Source organism: Oryctolagus cuniculus, chromosome 15 (assembly GCF_051225735.1).
Source record: "Oryctolagus cuniculus isolate XC-2025 breed Fujian yellow rabbit chromosome 15, ASM5122573v1, whole genome shotgun sequence".
NCBI lineage: Eukaryota > Metazoa > Chordata > Mammalia > Lagomorpha > Leporidae > Oryctolagus > Oryctolagus cuniculus.
In genome coordinates this window covers 866,359-882,930 of record NC_142881.1, presented here as the reverse complement: position 1 = coordinate 882,930, position 16,572 = coordinate 866,359, and the positions used below count along the sequence as shown (strand labels likewise).

At 59.8% G+C, this 16,572-nt stretch overlaps 1 protein-coding gene across 20 annotated transcripts in view; it reads left to right on the top strand.

The window, feature by feature from the left end:
• Positions 1-16,153, top strand: part of JAKMIP3 (Janus kinase and microtubule interacting protein 3) — a 92,023-nt gene extending 75,870 nt beyond the window's left edge. For 9 of the 20 annotated variants that reach the window (XM_089313792.1, XM_089313789.1, XM_089313794.1 and 6 more), the window contains 9 exons: positions 597-695; positions 779-838; positions 4,258-4,323; positions 4,901-4,969; positions 5,056-5,133; positions 12,627-12,830; positions 13,506-13,571; positions 15,118-15,159; positions 15,670-16,153. In XM_089313792.1, the coding sequence (XP_089169918.1) occupies positions 597-695; positions 779-838; positions 4,258-4,323; positions 4,901-4,969; positions 5,056-5,133; positions 12,627-12,830; positions 13,506-13,571; positions 15,118-15,159; positions 15,670-15,816 (831 nt within the window). In that variant the 3' untranslated portion in view covers positions 15,817-16,153. Of the gene's footprint in view, positions 1-596; positions 696-778; positions 839-4,257; positions 4,324-4,900; positions 4,970-5,055; positions 5,134-12,626; positions 12,831-13,505; positions 13,572-15,086; positions 15,160-15,669 lie in introns of all 20 variants that reach the window. The other 11 variants (XM_051830090.3, XM_051830093.3, XM_051830088.3 and 8 more) reach the window with 3 other exon arrangements.
• The last annotated feature ends 419 nt before the right edge of the window (positions 16,154-16,572 follow it).

The window sequence follows — 16,572 nt, the reverse complement described above, 5'->3', positions numbered from 1 at the left end:
GCACAGCTATGTCACTGTGTAGAGTGTCACTGTGTCACTGTGCTATGGTGTTAGGGCAGCGTGCGCAGCACAAGGCCAAGAGGAAGTGGCTACGCAGGTGTCACCCCGCTGGTCAGCACCACCCCTCCCCTCCCCACCAGCACCTCTGCCTCCGTGCAGCGGGGTGAAGCACACTCCGGATCTAGATGGATCTACCTCTCAGAGCCCTCCTGTCGGCCTCCTGGTAGGGGAGCAGCCACTCCCACCGGGCTTCCTGGGCTCCTGCGAGGGCCAGGCAGGACCAGCAGCCGGTGTCACCAGGGGGCCGTGGGCACCACTTGCCCTGACTCTTCCGAAGCCTCGTGGGTTCACAGATGGGTTTGCCGGTCCCGGTGGGGCTGGGCCTGCTCAGTGCCACTTGGCTGGGACATTGTGGAGCCGGACGTCACATGGCCCAGCCGGGCCAGTGAGCACACTGGGGCAGTCTTTAGGGACAGTGAGGTTTCTGCCACTACACCTGTTGACCCCTCTCTTGGTGGCCCTGGGTCCTGGCATGGCTCTGCGGAGGTGGGGGATGGGAAGGGAATGTCCAGTGCCCAGCCTTTGCTCTGTCTTAGGAGAGGGAGAGGAAGTCGCCGGCCATCACCTTCCACCATACACCCTTCGTGGATGGGAAGAGCCCCCTGCAGGTGTACTGTGAGGCCGAAGGCGTGACGGTAAAGCCCCGCCCCACCCCGCCCCCCACCCTGCCCCGCCTGCCCGCTGTGGCTCACTGCTGCCTGTTGCCTCTGCCTCCTAGGACATCGTGGTCCCGGAGCTGATGAAGAAGCTGGACATCCTGGGGGATAACGCCGTAAGTGTATGTTGCTCTCCTGACTTGTGCATGCCTCTCATGCCGCCCCTGCCCCAGCCCTGGGCCCGGCGCCCCGGGAGCCCCTCTGCAGTGCCGCCACAGGACCCTCCCGTGGCCCAGTCTGCTTGGAGTGGGCCCCACGTTTGGGAGGGACCTGCTGCTGTCTCGCTGCTCAAGTGCCCACCTGGCCCTCCAGCCTCCGACTCCCTGGACACGTGCTCCCTGTCCGAATCCCTGTCCGTCTGTCAGCTCCTCCGCACCTCAGAGGGGAGGGGGCTGCTGTTTATGGCTCCCTGAGGGCTCCCACTCCCTTGGTTTTGGGGAAGAAGCAGAGTCCCCAGACAACCACTGAATCAGAGTTCCGATTTCTGTGAAAAATGCCTCAAAAGAAAATTAATTGCCAAGTGGGTGAAATAACATCCCTTCATTCCCAAATCCTTCCATTCTCTGTCTCTGTCTCTGCCATCCAGCTATCCCCCATCCATCCATCCCCCATCCAAATATCCATCCCCCCAGCTGCTCATTCTCCATCCATCGTGCATCTGTGTCCTCTGTCCATTCCTCCACTCATCTATCCACCAGCCTGTCCATGTGTTCTCCATCCAGCCGTGCATCCACCATGTGTCCTCTGTCCATCCGTCTTTCCATCTGCAACTGTCATTGTCATCTTCCATCCATCCACCCTCCCTTCCTCTGCCCATCCCTCCATCCTTCCACCCATCCTCTAGCATTCATCATCCACTTACCCAACTCTCCATCCATCCATCCATCCATCCATCCATCTATCTACCTACCTCTCCATCCATCCATCCATCCATCCACCCATCTCTCCACCCATCCATCCATCCATCCACCTCTCCATCCATCCATCCATCTATCCACCTCTCCATCCATCCATCCATCCATCCACCTCTCCATCCATCCATCCATCCATCCACCTCTCCATCCATCCATCCATCCATCCACCTCTCCATCCATCCATCCATCCATCCATCCACCTCTCCATCCATCCATCCACCTCTCCATCCATCCATCCATCCACCTCTCCATCCATCCATCCATCCATCCACCTCTCCACCCATCCATCCACCTCTCCATCCATCCATCCATCCATCCACCCACCTCTCCACCCATCCATCCATCCATCCACCTCTCCATCCATCCATCCATCCATCCATCCACCTCTCCATCCATCCATCCACCTCTCCATCCATCCATCCATCCATCCACCTCTCCATCCACCTCTCCACCCATCCATCTACCTCTCCATCCATCCATCCATCCATCCATCCACCTCTCCATCCATCCATCCATCCACCTCTCCATCCATCCATCCATCCATCCACCTCTCCATCCATCCATCCATCCATCCATCCATCCACCTCTCCATCCATCCATCCATCCATCCATCCATCCACCTCTCCATCCATCCACCCACCTCTCCACCCATCCATCCATCCATCCACCTCTCCATCCATCCATCCATCCATCCATCCACCTCTCCATCCATCCATCCATCCACCTCTCCATCCATCCATCCATCCATCCACCTCTCCATCCACCTCTCCACCCATCCATCTACCTCTCCATCCATCCATCCATCCATCCATCCACCTCTCCATCCATCCATCCATCCACCTCTCCATCCATCCATCCATCCATCCACCTCTCCATCCATCCATCCATCCATCCATCCACCTCTCCATCCATCCATCCATCCATCCATCCATCCACCTCTCCATCCATCCATCCATCCATCCACCTCTCCATCCATCCATCCATCCATCCATCCATCCACCCACCTCTCCATCCATCCATCCATCCATCCACCTCTCCATCCATCCATCCATCCATCCATCCACCTCTCCATCCATCCATCCATCCATCCATCCATCCATCCACCTCTCCATCCATCCATCCATCCATCCATCCTTCCATCCATCCATCCATCCATCCATCCATCCATCCATCTATCTATGCGTCCATCCATCCATCCATCCACCTCTCCATTTGTGCATCCATCCATCCATCTCTCCATCTATGTGTCCATCCATCTACCTCTCTATCTGTGCATCCATCCATCATGCCTCCTCTGTCCTCCACCCACCCTCATCTGTCATCCACTCATGTGTTATCCATCCGTATATCCATCTTTCATGCAGCCACCTGTCCATCATCCACCCAGTTGCCCACACTCGACCTCTTCTGTGCCCTCAGACAGGGTCTTGTGTTGACAGGAGTCACTTCTTCACGTGCCTGCTCATCACCTGGGGGTCTGTAGGAGCAGAGCAGGGCAAGGCTTCCAGCAGGGGGCTCTTCTGTCTGCCCCTCGCTCACCTAGTGGCTTCTTCCTGGCAACAGGTGGCAGAAGCCCCCCCCACCGCAAGGATGCTGTTGGTGACGTAAGCAGCAGCCAGCCCTAGATATAGTCCCATCACAGGCTCTTGAGAACCATATTGGGCAACCCCCAGATTCACAGCTTGAGAGACACATTCCAGAAGGCACCTGCCTGGGCCACAGAGCCAACGCAGTGGCAGAGTCAGGGCGAGGCCAGCTCCGCTCAGTCCTCCTTTAGGGCTCCTCCCAGCCCAGTGGTTGCCGTCCCCAGCAGGATGGGGCTCAAATGCAATGCCATCCACTTTGGGGGTGCACTTGCCCTGTGGGTAGAGTCTGCCTCTGTGTGTGTAGTCGTTGGTCATCAGCTCTGAGTGGGAGACCACATGCTGACTTTGAGGGCTCATGGCCACTCTCAGGGAGCCGCTGTCTGGGGAGAGAATCGGACATGCAGGGTTTTCTGAGTGACCCGGTTCTGACCCAGGTAGGCTCTAGGGGCAGTGGGGACTTCCTGTGCAGCAGTGCTCCAGGCAGGCCCCTCCCTGCTCCAGCCTCTGTTCCTCGTGCCCTCTCCTGCTCCGGGCTGTCCCGTGAGTTGGTGCCGGGCAGGTAGCAGCCAGGGCTCAGCATAGGAGGGGCCTGCATCGCCCAGGGGTGCTCAGTGGGGTCCCAGAGGAACACCCTGCCAAGCAGGACACCCGTGGGCCCTTGAGATGAAGCATGGATGAACATGCAGAGAAAGAAACTGCCAGGGACCAGCGCCGTTTCACAGCAGGAGCGCTGCCTCTCCTCCCCGCGCTGTGTCTGCAGAGGCCTGGCTTCAAACAGAGCTGGGGCGGGGGAGACAGGAAGCACTTGTTACTGGGTGTGGCCCCCACATGTTAGGTGGCCCAGCTGGTGAAGGACCATCCTGAAGAAGAGGAAATGAACGGAGCCCCAGAGAGAGCACGTGAGAGTGTGGGAAGGGTGTTTCAGTCCAAGCATCTTGCGCTGTAGCCCCTCCCCATCATACTCACCTGCATCTGTCATTCAGCACCCACCCTGCCCTGGGGCAGCCTCTGACCTCACCCCTGCTCTGCTTCTCCCTGTAGAACCTGACCAACGAGGAGCAGGTGGTTGTCATTCAAGCCAGGACAGTCCTGACCTTGGCCGAGAAGGTAACAGCAGCTGCACAGACGCCCAGGAGAGGGCTGAGTGCCTTGGGTCCCCTGGCTCAGCTCAGAAGACGCCTTTCTGGGAGGAGGGGGCTGTAGGGCAGAGGGGACACACTGAGTCCTGGCTGCCTCAGGGGATCTGGCACAGACAGGTCGAATGGTGCGTACTGAGCATCCTTGCCAGGATTCGGCCAGATCTTGTCAAGACACCAACTCTGCCTCCATTTCCTCCCAGAGGGGGAAAGGGCCTGAAGCCATTAGCATTTTCTGCTTGACCCACAAGACCCTCCTGGGGATCCTGCCCGGCCACCAGGGGGAGTGCCCTGGCAATTAGGGGACCAGGCCACACCTCTGCCCTTCCTGGCAGAACCCTGCTCCCTACGCCAGGGTCCCTCCTCGCCCAGGGAAACACGGGTGAGTGCTCAGGCTGCATTCACGGTGCCAGCCAGCCCTGACCCTCAGCAAGGACCTCCCCCTGCCCCAGGCTGTGCCCAGGGAACCGGGAGGGGGTGGAATCAGAACCCACGTGGGGGCCAGAGGGCGTGTGGCCCCTGGTGGCACCTGCCTTCTATTTGCCCAGTGGCTGCAGCAGATCGAGGAGACAGAGGTGGCGCTGCAGCGGAAGATGGCGGACCTGGAGCAGGAGAAGGTGGGTGGGCTTCCCCCGTGGCCCTGGAGTGTGCGCATGCTGTCCGGTCAGGCGCCGGAGGCTGACACGGGTCCTCTTGTGTTCAGGAGCTGTTCAGCAAACAGAAGGGCTACCTGGACGAGGAGCTGGACTACAGGAAGCAGTCATTGGACCAAGCCCACAAGGTAGGGGAGAGAAGGCTGTGGAACCCCAGAGCGGGCAGGTGTGGGACAAACAGGTGAATTGTTCAGTGCCCAGTGGAGTGTCCAGGTGCCGGGGTGTGCCGGGGTGCACCGAGGCTGAGTCCTGCTGGGAGGCCGCGGGCTCGGTGTGGGGCACTCTCTGCCTTCTCTCCATGAAGACCCCTCACTCCTGCATGGTGGATTCTGGGGGACACGTTCCTGCCCCATCAGTAAATGCTGAACTTCAGGAGTGTGCGCCCAGGCAGAACTCCCGTGAGTGTGCACGCTGAGGGGTAGGAGACTGTGCTCCTGTGAGCTGACTGAGCACGGCGGGAGTTCCCAAGTGATAGCAGGCGGAGCCCTGCAAGTCTCACCTGGGCCACGCGCTTGCCTGCCCCTCGGGAGGCCATTGCTCCCACCGCATGCCTTTGTGCTTCCTCCAATGTCTCTGGGATTCTCGCTGGACGCTTGTGTTAGTCTGTTTCCTGTGGCCGGGACAGAATGCGCAGTGCTAGCTGCAAGAGGTGTGAAGAAGCAAGGACGCACAACCAGGCTGTGGCTGGACGGGAGCCGGGGGACGCAGGCTCCCTCTGTGATAGCAGCTTTCCCTGCCAGACAGGGAGCCGGGGGACGCAGGCTCCCTCTGTGATAGCAGCTTTCCCTGCCAGACAGGGAGCCAGGGGACGCAGGCTCCCGCTTCAGGCCCAACTGTGGTCCAGTGAGAACTGCGTTCATCCCTTCTGGTGACCAAGGCGCCTCCCGTGGGCTCCACCTCCACGCCACCACACTGGGCCCACTCCAGGACCTGAACCACTGCAGGATGCAGCAGCACTGGCTCCTGCCAGCCGCCTTAGCTCCCGCTGAGATCCCTTTGTGAACGCGAAAAGAAGCTTTGTGCTCTTTGAGCCTTCGCATCCCAGCTCTGAAGCTCGCGGACAGCTGGGAGGCCCCCAAGGGCTTCCTCTCTGGCCATCGGCCACAGCCGTTTGTTAACGTCAGCCTGCAGGCTGGAGCCTTCAAGGCAGATGCCAGGCCATGTTGCCAGCAGCTCAGGCTGGCCTGAGGAGCCGTGGGGAGCAGGTGGGCTGCTGCCCGATGCTCTGGTCTTGGCTGGCCGCCGGCCACGAGACCTAACGGAGATACTGATTCCCACCTTCTGGGGTTGTGAGGAGGATAATTGTCGTGTGGATGGTGGGTCGCAGTGGCTTAGTCAGCGGTGGCCGTGGCTGCCCAGCTTGGAGGCTGGCAGCTTGCTGTTCTTGCTGTGCCGCTGTGGCTCATGAGGCCAGAGAGGCTCTGCTGCCTGGGGTGGGGGCACCTCCCGGGGACGAGTGAGACGAGGGCAGGAATGGGGAGCCGTGGTCACTGGTGCCTCCCTTGCCCACGTGACACAAGATGTGGCAGTGACCATCCACAGGCTGCAGCAGCTTCGTGTGTGGCAGGTACAACAGCAGCTCCAGGGATGAGCAGGGCGCGTTTCCAGCTTGAAAACCAGATTTGAGAACAGGGTTCTCTGGGTGGGAGCTGGCAGGTGCCCCTGACCCCCCACCATAGTCACCATCCCAGCGCTCTGGTGACACAGCAATGTCTGTGTCCCACGTGCAGGAAGGTATCTCCGGGACTGCTCAGGCTTGTGATGATGGGTGGACAAGGGTCACCACCAAGACATTCACCAGGGCACCCAGCCCAGTAGTCAGGGCCCTGGCCCTTACGCCTGCGAGAAGATCTGCTTGAGCTGCTTAGACACAGCGAGGCTGGCTGAACTGAAAATGCTCATTCCCAGGTCCCAGCTCAGGCTGGGAGCTCTCAGAATGGTGACCATGGTCGTGGTGGTGGTGGTGGTGGTGGTGGTGGTGATAATGGTGCTTTTGCTAATAGTGGTGGTGATAACCTTCTGTCTGTGTGACTCCCCGGCACAGACAGGCTCCTCTGCTGGATGGCAAAGAACCCTCCAGAACAGCGCTCTGCCGCCATCAAGGCCCACATTCCTGCATGAGTCTCGAGGGCTGGGACCTGGGATCCTTATCCAAGTGGCATTTCTGCTGTAGGGCTGGCACCACGCGAGGCTAAGGGACAGGGCCCCGGCCGCTGTCCCTGCTCTTTCCCCCGGGAACGCCTTTTCGTGCCTATCCCTGCTGACTTCCAGTTTTAGCCCATCACTGCTGCTAGGAAGCCTTCTCTAGCCTCAGCTGGACGCCCTGAGCAAAACGCAGATGGGATGGCCTCTCCCTGACTAGGCAGGCAGGGGCCGTGCCCACTGCCACCAGCTGGTCTTCTAGGCCTGCATGATGCCTGGCGAGCAGCAGGTGCACAGCGGTGCTGAGTGGGTGAAGGAGAAAAGGCGCAGACTGAGGTGTGGAAGGTGAGGACTGTGAAAGCCAGGAGAGGGAGGAGAAGGAAGGGCATCAGTTCTTTCATGTTGGTTCTCTGAGTGGAAGGGGTCGTAAACATGGAACTGCTCTACAGTACACCAAACCAGTAAGTAAGAGGGACGAGGAGAAGTTCATTACGTGCCCAGCATCCAGAGGAAGACTGGAATTCTGCTCTCTCCGCTTCTCTCAGGGCTCCTCAGAATAGGCACCTGTGTGCTTTCACCACTTGCCAAGACTGGTCGTCTTACACTTACTCTCAGCCTGCTCTCTAGAAGTCCTTAGAATAGTCACCACCGAGTGCTCGGGGCGTGCAAGAGGATGCCTCCCTGCACCCCTGCTCCACTCCCCTGGGACCCCAGTGACAGGGCACACCTCGCAGCAGCCCGTGGTGTCTTCCAGGAGATGCTGGGGTCCCCGTGACGTGTGTTTTCCCACAGGCGTCCTTAACACCTGAGCAGCAGCGACTGCACCCACAGATGCCCGGTGGCTTTTCCCACCACCGTCGATGGGAGGGCAGTCCCCAGCTGTGAGAACAGGAACTTGATGTGAGCACAGCTCACGTGGTCCTTCGTCCCAGGCTGTGGGTGTTGGGTTGTGTCCCGGTGTTCGCCGTCCACAGTGCCGCAATACTTTGTGCCCAGTCTTGTGTGCAGGTGCGAGCATCTCTCTGTGGGAAAGGTTCTTTGGCTTGGCCAAAAGGTCAGCAGGAAGCCGTCGGTAGGAAGCCTCACTTTGGTCCCTGTGTACTCGGCACAGTTGTACCGCAAGCTGAGTGTAAGCAAAGGCTGATGTGGGGGGTTTTTGAAAGCTGACTCCGAGGGTTGTCTCCCAGGAAGGTCGAGTGGAGTACGTTGGGTTGGACTGCGCCGTGTCTGTTCTCACCCTTCGTTCAGCTCACACCCTTTGCCCGCTTCGTGTTGTGTAGTCGGCCTTCTCACAGGCCTGTCAGAGCTCTTGGTACATTGAGGCAAACAGCCTGTTGTCCACTGCAGGTATTTCTCCCAGAGTTTGAGTTTGACTGCTGTTTTGGGGGCTGAGCAGAATTTTCGTAATATTTACAAGATTGGTGGCCTCTAGATTTCATGATTTATGGTTTTGGAAATTTCCTTCCCAAGGTTATACCAAAAAATTTCCAATGCTTTCTGTCTGCATTACTGGGGTGAAGGTGGGATGAGATAGTAAGAGGAACTTGAGCTTCACGCAGCTCCCAGATGATGGCCGGCCTCTGACTGCATGTCTTCAGCCCCCTCCCTTTCTGCTCTGATGTCACTTAAGAGCCCTCACTTGGGAGAGAGACTCCATCTCAGGCAGCGTCACAGGCAGAATCCCTCTGGAGGTAGGAGGGTTATCCTGTGAGTGGCATGACGGAACACAAGCTGAATTGGTGAGTAGGCCCTAACTGCACACGCTGGCCCACTGCCCGTGGGTTCTAATGATCATGGACCTCACGTGGCTGGAAATTCAGCATCCATAGAACTTCCAGAAGGTCCAATCAGAGCCACCTCAGCATTCCCAGAGCACAACTGTGTCACCACCATGGAGGCCGCACCTATGCTGTCAAGCACAGCAGAGGGTCAGTGTCTCAGTTGGCCCAGCCCTGCCAAAAAGGCCACTGTGGAGCAGCAAGGTAGCCCATAGGATGCAAAATGCTGTGTGATGCTTTCAGAAAAGCCTCTTCCTGTGTGGGCTGTGAGGTCTTCATGTGCTGTGAGGACACTTCCTGTGTGGGCTGTGAGGTCACTTCCTGTGTGGGCTGTGAGGACACTTCCTGTGTGTGCTGTGAGGTCACTTCCTGTGTGGGCTGTGAGGACACTTCCTGTGTGTGCTGTGAGGTCACTTCCTGTGTGGGCTGTGAGGACACTTCCTGTGTATGAGGACACTTCCTGTGTATGAGGACACTTCCTGTGTGTGCTGTGAGGACACTTCCTGTGTGGGCTGTGAGGTCTTCATGTGCTGTGAGGACACTTCCTGTGTGGGCTGTGAGGTTACTTCCTGTGTGGGCTGTGTGGCCACTTCCTGTGTGTGCTGTGAGGACACTTCCTGTGTGGGCTATGAGGTCTTCATGTGCTGTGAGGTCACTTCCTGTGTGGGCTGTGAGGTCACTTCCTGTGTGGGCTGTGTGGTCACTTCCTGTGTGGGCTGTGAGGATACTTCCTGTGTGGGGCTGTGAGGTCACTTCCTGTGTGGGCTGTGAGGTCACTTCCCGTGTGTGCTGTGAGGTCACTTCTATGTGGACTGTGAGGACACTTCCTGTGTGGGCTGTGAGGTCACTTCCTGTATGGGGTTGTGAGGACACTTCCTGTGTGGGCTGTGAGGACACTTCCTGTGTGGAGTTGTGAGGACACTTCCCGTGTGTGCTGTGAGGTCACTTCCCGTGTGGGCTGTGTGGTCACTTCCTGTGTGGGCTGTGAGGACACTTCCTGTGTGGGCTGTGAGGACACTTCCTGTGTGGGGCAGTGAGGTCACTTCCTATGTGTGCTGTGTTGTCACTTCCTGTGTGTGCTGTGAGGACACTTCCTGTGTGGGCTGTGAGGTCACTTCCTGTGTGGGCTGTGTGGTCACTTCCTGTGTGGGCTGTGAGGACACTTCCTGTGTGGGCTGTGAGGTCTTCATGTGCTATGAGGACACTTCCTGTGTGTGCTGTGAGGACACTTCCTGTGTGGGCTGTGAGGTCACTTCCTGTGTGGGCTGTGTGGTCACTTCCTGTGTGGGCTGTGAGGACACTTCCTGTGTGGGCTGTGAGGTCTTCATGTGCTATGAGGACACTTCCTGTGTGGGCTGTGAGGACACTTCCTGTGTGGGCTGTGAGGACACTTCCTGTGTGGGCTGTGAGGTCACTTCCTGTATGGGGTTGTGAGGACACTTCCTGTGTGGGCTGTGAGGACACTTCCTGTGTGGAGTTGTGAGGACACTTCCCGTGTGTGCTGTGAGGTCACTTCCCGTGTGGGCTGTGTGGTCACTTCCTGTGTGGGCTGTGAGGACACTTCCTGTGTGGGCTGTGAGGACACTTCCTGTGTGGGGCAGTGAGGTCACTTCCTATGTGTACTGTGTTGTCACTTCCTGTGTGTGCTGTGAGGACACTTCCTGTGTGGGCTGTGAGGTCACTTCCTGTGTGGGCTGTGTGGTCACTTCCTGTGTGGGCTGTGAGGACACTTCCTGTGTGGGCTGTGAGGACACTTCCTGTGTGGGCTGTGAGGTCACTTCCTGTATGGGGTTGTGAGGACACTTCCTGTGTGGGCTGTGAGGACACTTCCTGTGTGGAGTTGTGAGGACACTTCCCGTGTGTGCTGTGAGGTCACTTCCCGTGTGGGCTGTGTGGTCACTTCCTGTGTGGGCTGTGAGGACACTTCCTGTGTGGGCTGTGAGGACACTTCCTGTGTGGGGCAGTGAGGTCACTTCCTATGTGTACTGTGTTGTCACTTCCTGTGTGTGCTGTGAGGACACTTCCTGTGTGGGCTGTGAGGTCACTTCCTGTGTGGGCTGTGTGGTCACTTCCTGTGTGGGCTGTGAGGACACTTCCTGTGTGGGCTGTGAGGTCACTTCCTGTGTGGGCTGTGGGGACACTTCCAGTGTAGTGCAGTGAGGTCACTTCCTGTGTGGGCTGTGAGGACACTTCCTGGGTGGCCCTGTGAGAGGCATTTCCTAAGTGGTTCTTAGGGGGGACTTCCTGTTTGGTGCTGTGAGGGATCTTCCTGTGTGACACTTGGGTCTTCCTCTGTGATGCTTGGAGGGTGTTGACCTCTGTGGTGCTCTGGGGTCACTTCCTGTGTGGTGGGGGTGCCTTCCTGTGTGGCGCTATCAGGAGTGTTTTGCGTGTTGCTGTGGAGGGGCGGGTTCTGGGTGGTACTCTGAGGGGTCTTCCTATGTGATCCTGTGGGGTCTTCCTGTGCAGTGCTGTGGGTCTTTGCTGTGTTGCTGTGCGGCCTGTGTGGGTGGAGGGGTCTCCCTGTGTGGGACTTGGCTGTGCTCTCCGTGTGGGGTGCTGTGGGCCGGGGTCTTCCTGTAGTTCTTCCCACACAGAACTTGCCCTATTTGCCGTGCCACCATTGTGTGTTTTATCCTGAGTCTTACATAACTCATTGCATGTTTGTTTCTGCACTATAGCTTCTGTCCGCTTTGAGGGCCACACGACCTAGTGCACGGCGCCCACAGGTGCGCTGTGGTCTGGGGGCACCCAGGGTTTTCCTACACGGGCTGCTCTGAGCTGAGCACCCGAGGTGCTGAAGGAGAAAGGCTGCTTCCTCGGGCGGCCAGGGCAGAGGCCGGGCGAGACCGTAGAGTGGCCTCCTCCAGGTGGCCTTCTTTGGGGATGCTAATTCCTGGTCCAGACTCTGCTGGTGATTGTTAGAGCGTGGTCTCTCTTAGGTGCACCCAGTTCTTCAGCTCCTGGAAGTGACAGCTGACGTGGGAGCGTGGGAGGGTTGTGACAGCTGGGGACAGTGTGTGGTGTGCCTGTCAAGAATGATAAGATGTAAGTGTGGCCAAAAGGGCTTTTATTTTGTGGAATGTCTGCTGGCAACAGGATTTTCAGAGTCACTTTGCCCATGGAAAAGGAAGCGTTCACGTCTGAAGATGCCACAGTTTTGATGGGGGGAAAGGAATTCTGTAACAGGATTTGTCTCTCTCCAAGATTGCAGTTCCCCAGAGATGGCGTTTGTGGTTCTGCAGATGGACGGGCAGCCTCCGGGGGTTTGTAACTGCCGTGTGCCTCCTAGCAAGGGCATCGCCCTCACCCGCGTGGTGCCTTCTCACCCGCACAGGGCTTGTTGTGCAGCGGAGGGGCCGCCCCTGCTCCACCCTTCCTGGTCGCCCCACCCCCGGGCTCCCGCACTGGCTGCACAGGCGCTGGTCTTTCCCAGCCTCTGTATCCAGCATCGGCCCTGATCTGGGGGGCTTCTATGTGAGGGTCTTCTCGCAGATGGGAGCGTCTGGGTTCCAGGGCCTTCCCCAGAAATCCACAGGAGCACTGTGGCTCCCAGCTGTGGCACACTCCACCTTGCCCTCTCCCGTGGCGGCTGTCCCGGCCTCCGGTTGCTCTCCTCTGTGGCCGTGCTGAGCAGCCCTGGGTGAGGCAGGTGCATCCTGGGAGGAGGGAGGACCAGCGTGCCTCTGCTCGGCCCTCAGCACATCCTGGAGCTGGAAGCCATGCTGTACGACGCCCTGCAGCAGGAGGCGGGGGCCAAAGTGGCCACGCTGCTGACGGAGGAGGAGCGCGAGAAGCTCAAGGTGGCTGTGGAGCAGTGGAAGCGCCAGGTCATGAGCGAGCTGCGTGAGCGGGATGCGCAGATCCTGCGGGAGCGCATGGAGCTGCTGCAGCTGGCACAGCAGGTGCGTGGGCTGGCGGCTTCGGGGGCAGCGAGAATGAGGCAGAAAGACCAACCAGGCTGGCTTCCTGTGGCAGAGCCATCCGATGGCCTTGCTTCCAGGGGCCATGCCCAAGGGCATTGCCTGGGGCCCACAGCTGGCCAGCAGGTGGCAGCCCCTGGTCTTCCCTGGGACCTCAGCATTGGGTCAGTTGCATCCTAGTGGGAGGCGAGGACAGCCCTGCTGTGCGTGTGCCTGGCTGGCTTGCAAATGGGTTATGGACGTGTTCCAAGAGCACGCCTCACGCACAAGGTTCAGGCGGACTGGGAGGCAGCAGGCCCATCTGCTGGTGTCTGGCAGAGGGCGTGCTCCAGTGCTGCCCCGTAGGGACGGCTCCTGGCAGCCCCCGTGCTCCCTTCAGATGAACCATGAGCACCTTTCAGCTGCTTCCAGGCCCAGGCGCAGGCGTGGCCGTCGGGAGCCTCTGGCCGCGCTTTGCCCTGGTGACTTGGGGAGGCCCTCACTGTCCTGCACATCGGGATTTCCTGATGCGAAGCTTCAGGAAGCGGAAGGGTGGGACGGACCCCTCCCCACCCCCTGACTGCCACCCATCAACGGGGGCGAATTGGGAAGACTTTTTCCCACTGGTTCCTCACATATTCTGAAAGTACTGAATGTGTCCTCCTTTTAACACTGCAGAGAATTAAAGAGTTGGAAGAGAGAATAGAGACTCAGAAGAGGCAGATAAAGGAACTGGAGGAGAAGGTAAAGTACGTCAGGTTTGATCTCCACTCAGGACGGCAGCCGGCACCTGCCGACCGGGGCAGCGAGCAGAAGCAGGCGTCAGGCCGCGGCGTTGGGGCCTGGAGTCCCACTCGGTGCCGACGCCTGAGCTGTGTTGCTGTGCCTGACACCTCCGCGTGCACCACCCCTGCTGGTCCAGTCCCCGAGAGCCAGACCGGGCCTTCTCGCTGGGGGCTGCCCTCCGTTCTGCTCCGTAAGGCAGTCACCTGCAGGTTCAGAACCCCTGGGTGGGGGCCACAGGCCCAAGGCGGGGGAGGGCCGTCTGGCTGCCTCTGAGCACGTTGACAGACGTGGCGCTGCCCAGTCCAGGTGCAGGGGTCACCGGACAGCATCCTGATCTCCTGTGGGGTCTGGCTTCCCTTAGGGCCACCCCTTCTCAGGCTTTGCACCTGCTTCAGTGATTCTGGGGTCACTGCTTGCTTGGCTCTCGTGAGTGTCCTGTGACAGGTGTCGGCACCGTGGCCGGCCCCCGTGGAGCTCTGAGTGAGCTGGCTGGCGGGCCCCACCCCCCTCCCTGTCTTGTCTCTCGTGGAGAGAACAGGAAGCTGATGCTTGCGCAGGACACTTCTGTGGTGCACGTGTCCTTGACCTTGGCCTAGGGAGGAGCCAGCCACGGCTCTTGGACAATTCTCATACAACTGGTCACTCTCCCTCCCCATGCCCACACGGGCCCTGCCCCAATCCTCCGTGGCCATGACCTAACCCCCCCCCCCCGCTAGCCTCTTTAGCGCCCTCTGCTGGGAAAATCTATTCAGATCGCCTCAAGGAACGAGCCCAGGAGCTGGGCACGGTTGGATTCCCAGCCGGATCCGTCTGCCTGTGGGCACTGGACAAGTGGGGAGGGGCCACAGCTTCTTGGGCTTCAGCCTCCACGACATCTCCCCCGACTCGAGGGTCTCGTTTTACGTCTTCACATGAGGGCCTTTGTTCCGAAGAGAACAACTTCAGTGAGGCATTTATTGTGTTTTCACAGCCACCCTTCCATTGTGCCTTGAATCGTTCTCTAGCAGTGGCACCACTGCTGGATTCTCTCCTGCATGTCTGCTGGCCCAGCCCACGCCCCACGCCCCACGCCCCACGCCCCACGTCTTGTTTGTCCAGGGCCCTGGTTGTACTTCATCCCTTATAATGAGACCAAGACCAAAGTACTGTCTCTGAGTGCTTGTGGCCGCTGGGTACTGGAGTGTCTCTCGCCATCCATCCCAAGCCAGGTGGAGGAGGGGGTGGTTCTGCCCCAGGGGGGAACTGAGCCCTGAGGCCTCGCCTCACGGGGCTGGGCCCCCGACTAGTGCTTACAGCGCAGCTCCCATGTGTCTCTCGGGAATTCGCTCGGACTCCTGAGCCACACCTGCTGCCCGAAGCCTCCAGCCCTGCCTGTCCTGTCTGTCGTCACTCGGGGTTTCTTGTCAGAAACAAGACAAACGCTTCTCTCTCTCTCTCTCTCCTTCCGTTCCTCCACCCTCCCCTCCCTTTCAGTTTCTATTTTTGTTCTTATTTTTCTCCCTAGCGTTCATTCTCTGGTCATAGTTCATCTCGGCACCCCGAGGCGGTGAGTATGTCACTGGCAGAGCCTTCCGGGGAGGGTCTGCTCTCTGCTGGAGAAGCGGGGGCCACCCCAGGGGTGCCCTTCCAAAGCCACAAGTCCCGCCCTGGAGTCAGATCAGTCTCCCCCTGAGGGCCACAGGTGCAGCTGCCCCACGGGGAAGAAGCAGAAGGGGCCCCCAGGTAGCACTGGGCACGAGAAACATGCCGTGAGCCAGAGTCGAGGGCTTCTCTCTCCGCCTCGGTGGCTCCGTGGCCAGCAGTGCTGGGCAAGTTTGTATCATGGCTTTCCTATGGTCGGGAGGGCCTGGCGCTGCCAACAGTGACTGCGCTGGCCTGGAGGGCCGCAGCCCTACCTGCAGACCAGGGCACGCGGGACGAGCGGGCCCAGGATGGAGCCTGCAGATGCCCAAGGGAGCGCTTCCTGTAGGCACCGGTCACCGTCCCTGCAGCACCTCGTCCCGCGGCCGAGCCGGCGCGGCCCCCTGACTTCTGTTCTCTGGGTCTGTACTTGCAGCTTTCCGGGGAGCCAGGCCCCTTTGCCCCAGCGGGACCAGAACCGGGTGCGATGTCGCCTCTCACCCTCGAAGACTCACGAGGACTTGGTCCCTGCGCACCTGTGCTATGGAGGACGAGGGGGAAGAGGCATCTGGGGTGGCCCTGAGTGGTCCGAGTGCCCCTGAGTCAGGGCTGCTGCCCCCTGGGACGAGCCGGAATCAGGACTAGTTCTGCCACCAGGAGCCTCTGTGGGAGAGGCCTGGCCCTGGCTGCTCGACCCTGGGGGCCTCCTCCCCGCCAGCAGCCCCCTTCCCGGTGCAGCGCTCCCTGCCGAGCAGGGGTAAGCGCCGCCTCAGCAGGAGCCTAAGCCCAGGGCCGGGCTGGCCCTCTTGGTCCCCACAGCAACTGCCACGTGTCTGCAGGGAGGTGCGGGAGCTACACCGGCTCCTCCTCGGGGACGAGACGAGGGCTGTGCCCCAGAGAGGACCCCGCTCGGGGCGAGGAGGGTTCCCTGTGGCACCGTGGATCACCGGGTGATGCCGTGACTCGCACGCTGGAGTCCTGGGCACCGACCGGCGGGCAGAGCCGCGCCCGCCCTTGTTCTGCTATATTGTTGCCACCACTGGGGCAGGGAGCGCCACAGCCGCTTCCGTTTCCTCACCCCACCCAACCCCACCCGAGACAGGAGGGCAGAAACCCTGCCCCGGACACTGGCCAGGAGCTTGTGGGCCTGCAGGATGAAGCGGCACAAGCATGACGGGGTGAGGCAGGCCAGCGCCGGGGGGAGAGGCCCCCCAGAGCCTGGGCACAACAGGGCAGCCCCAGAAGCCACGGAGGCCCCGGAAGCGCTCGGGCGGGGACAGCAGAGTGCCCCCGCTGCCCGTCCCGAGCCTCTGCACGCGAGGAGCAGCACCCAGCTGAG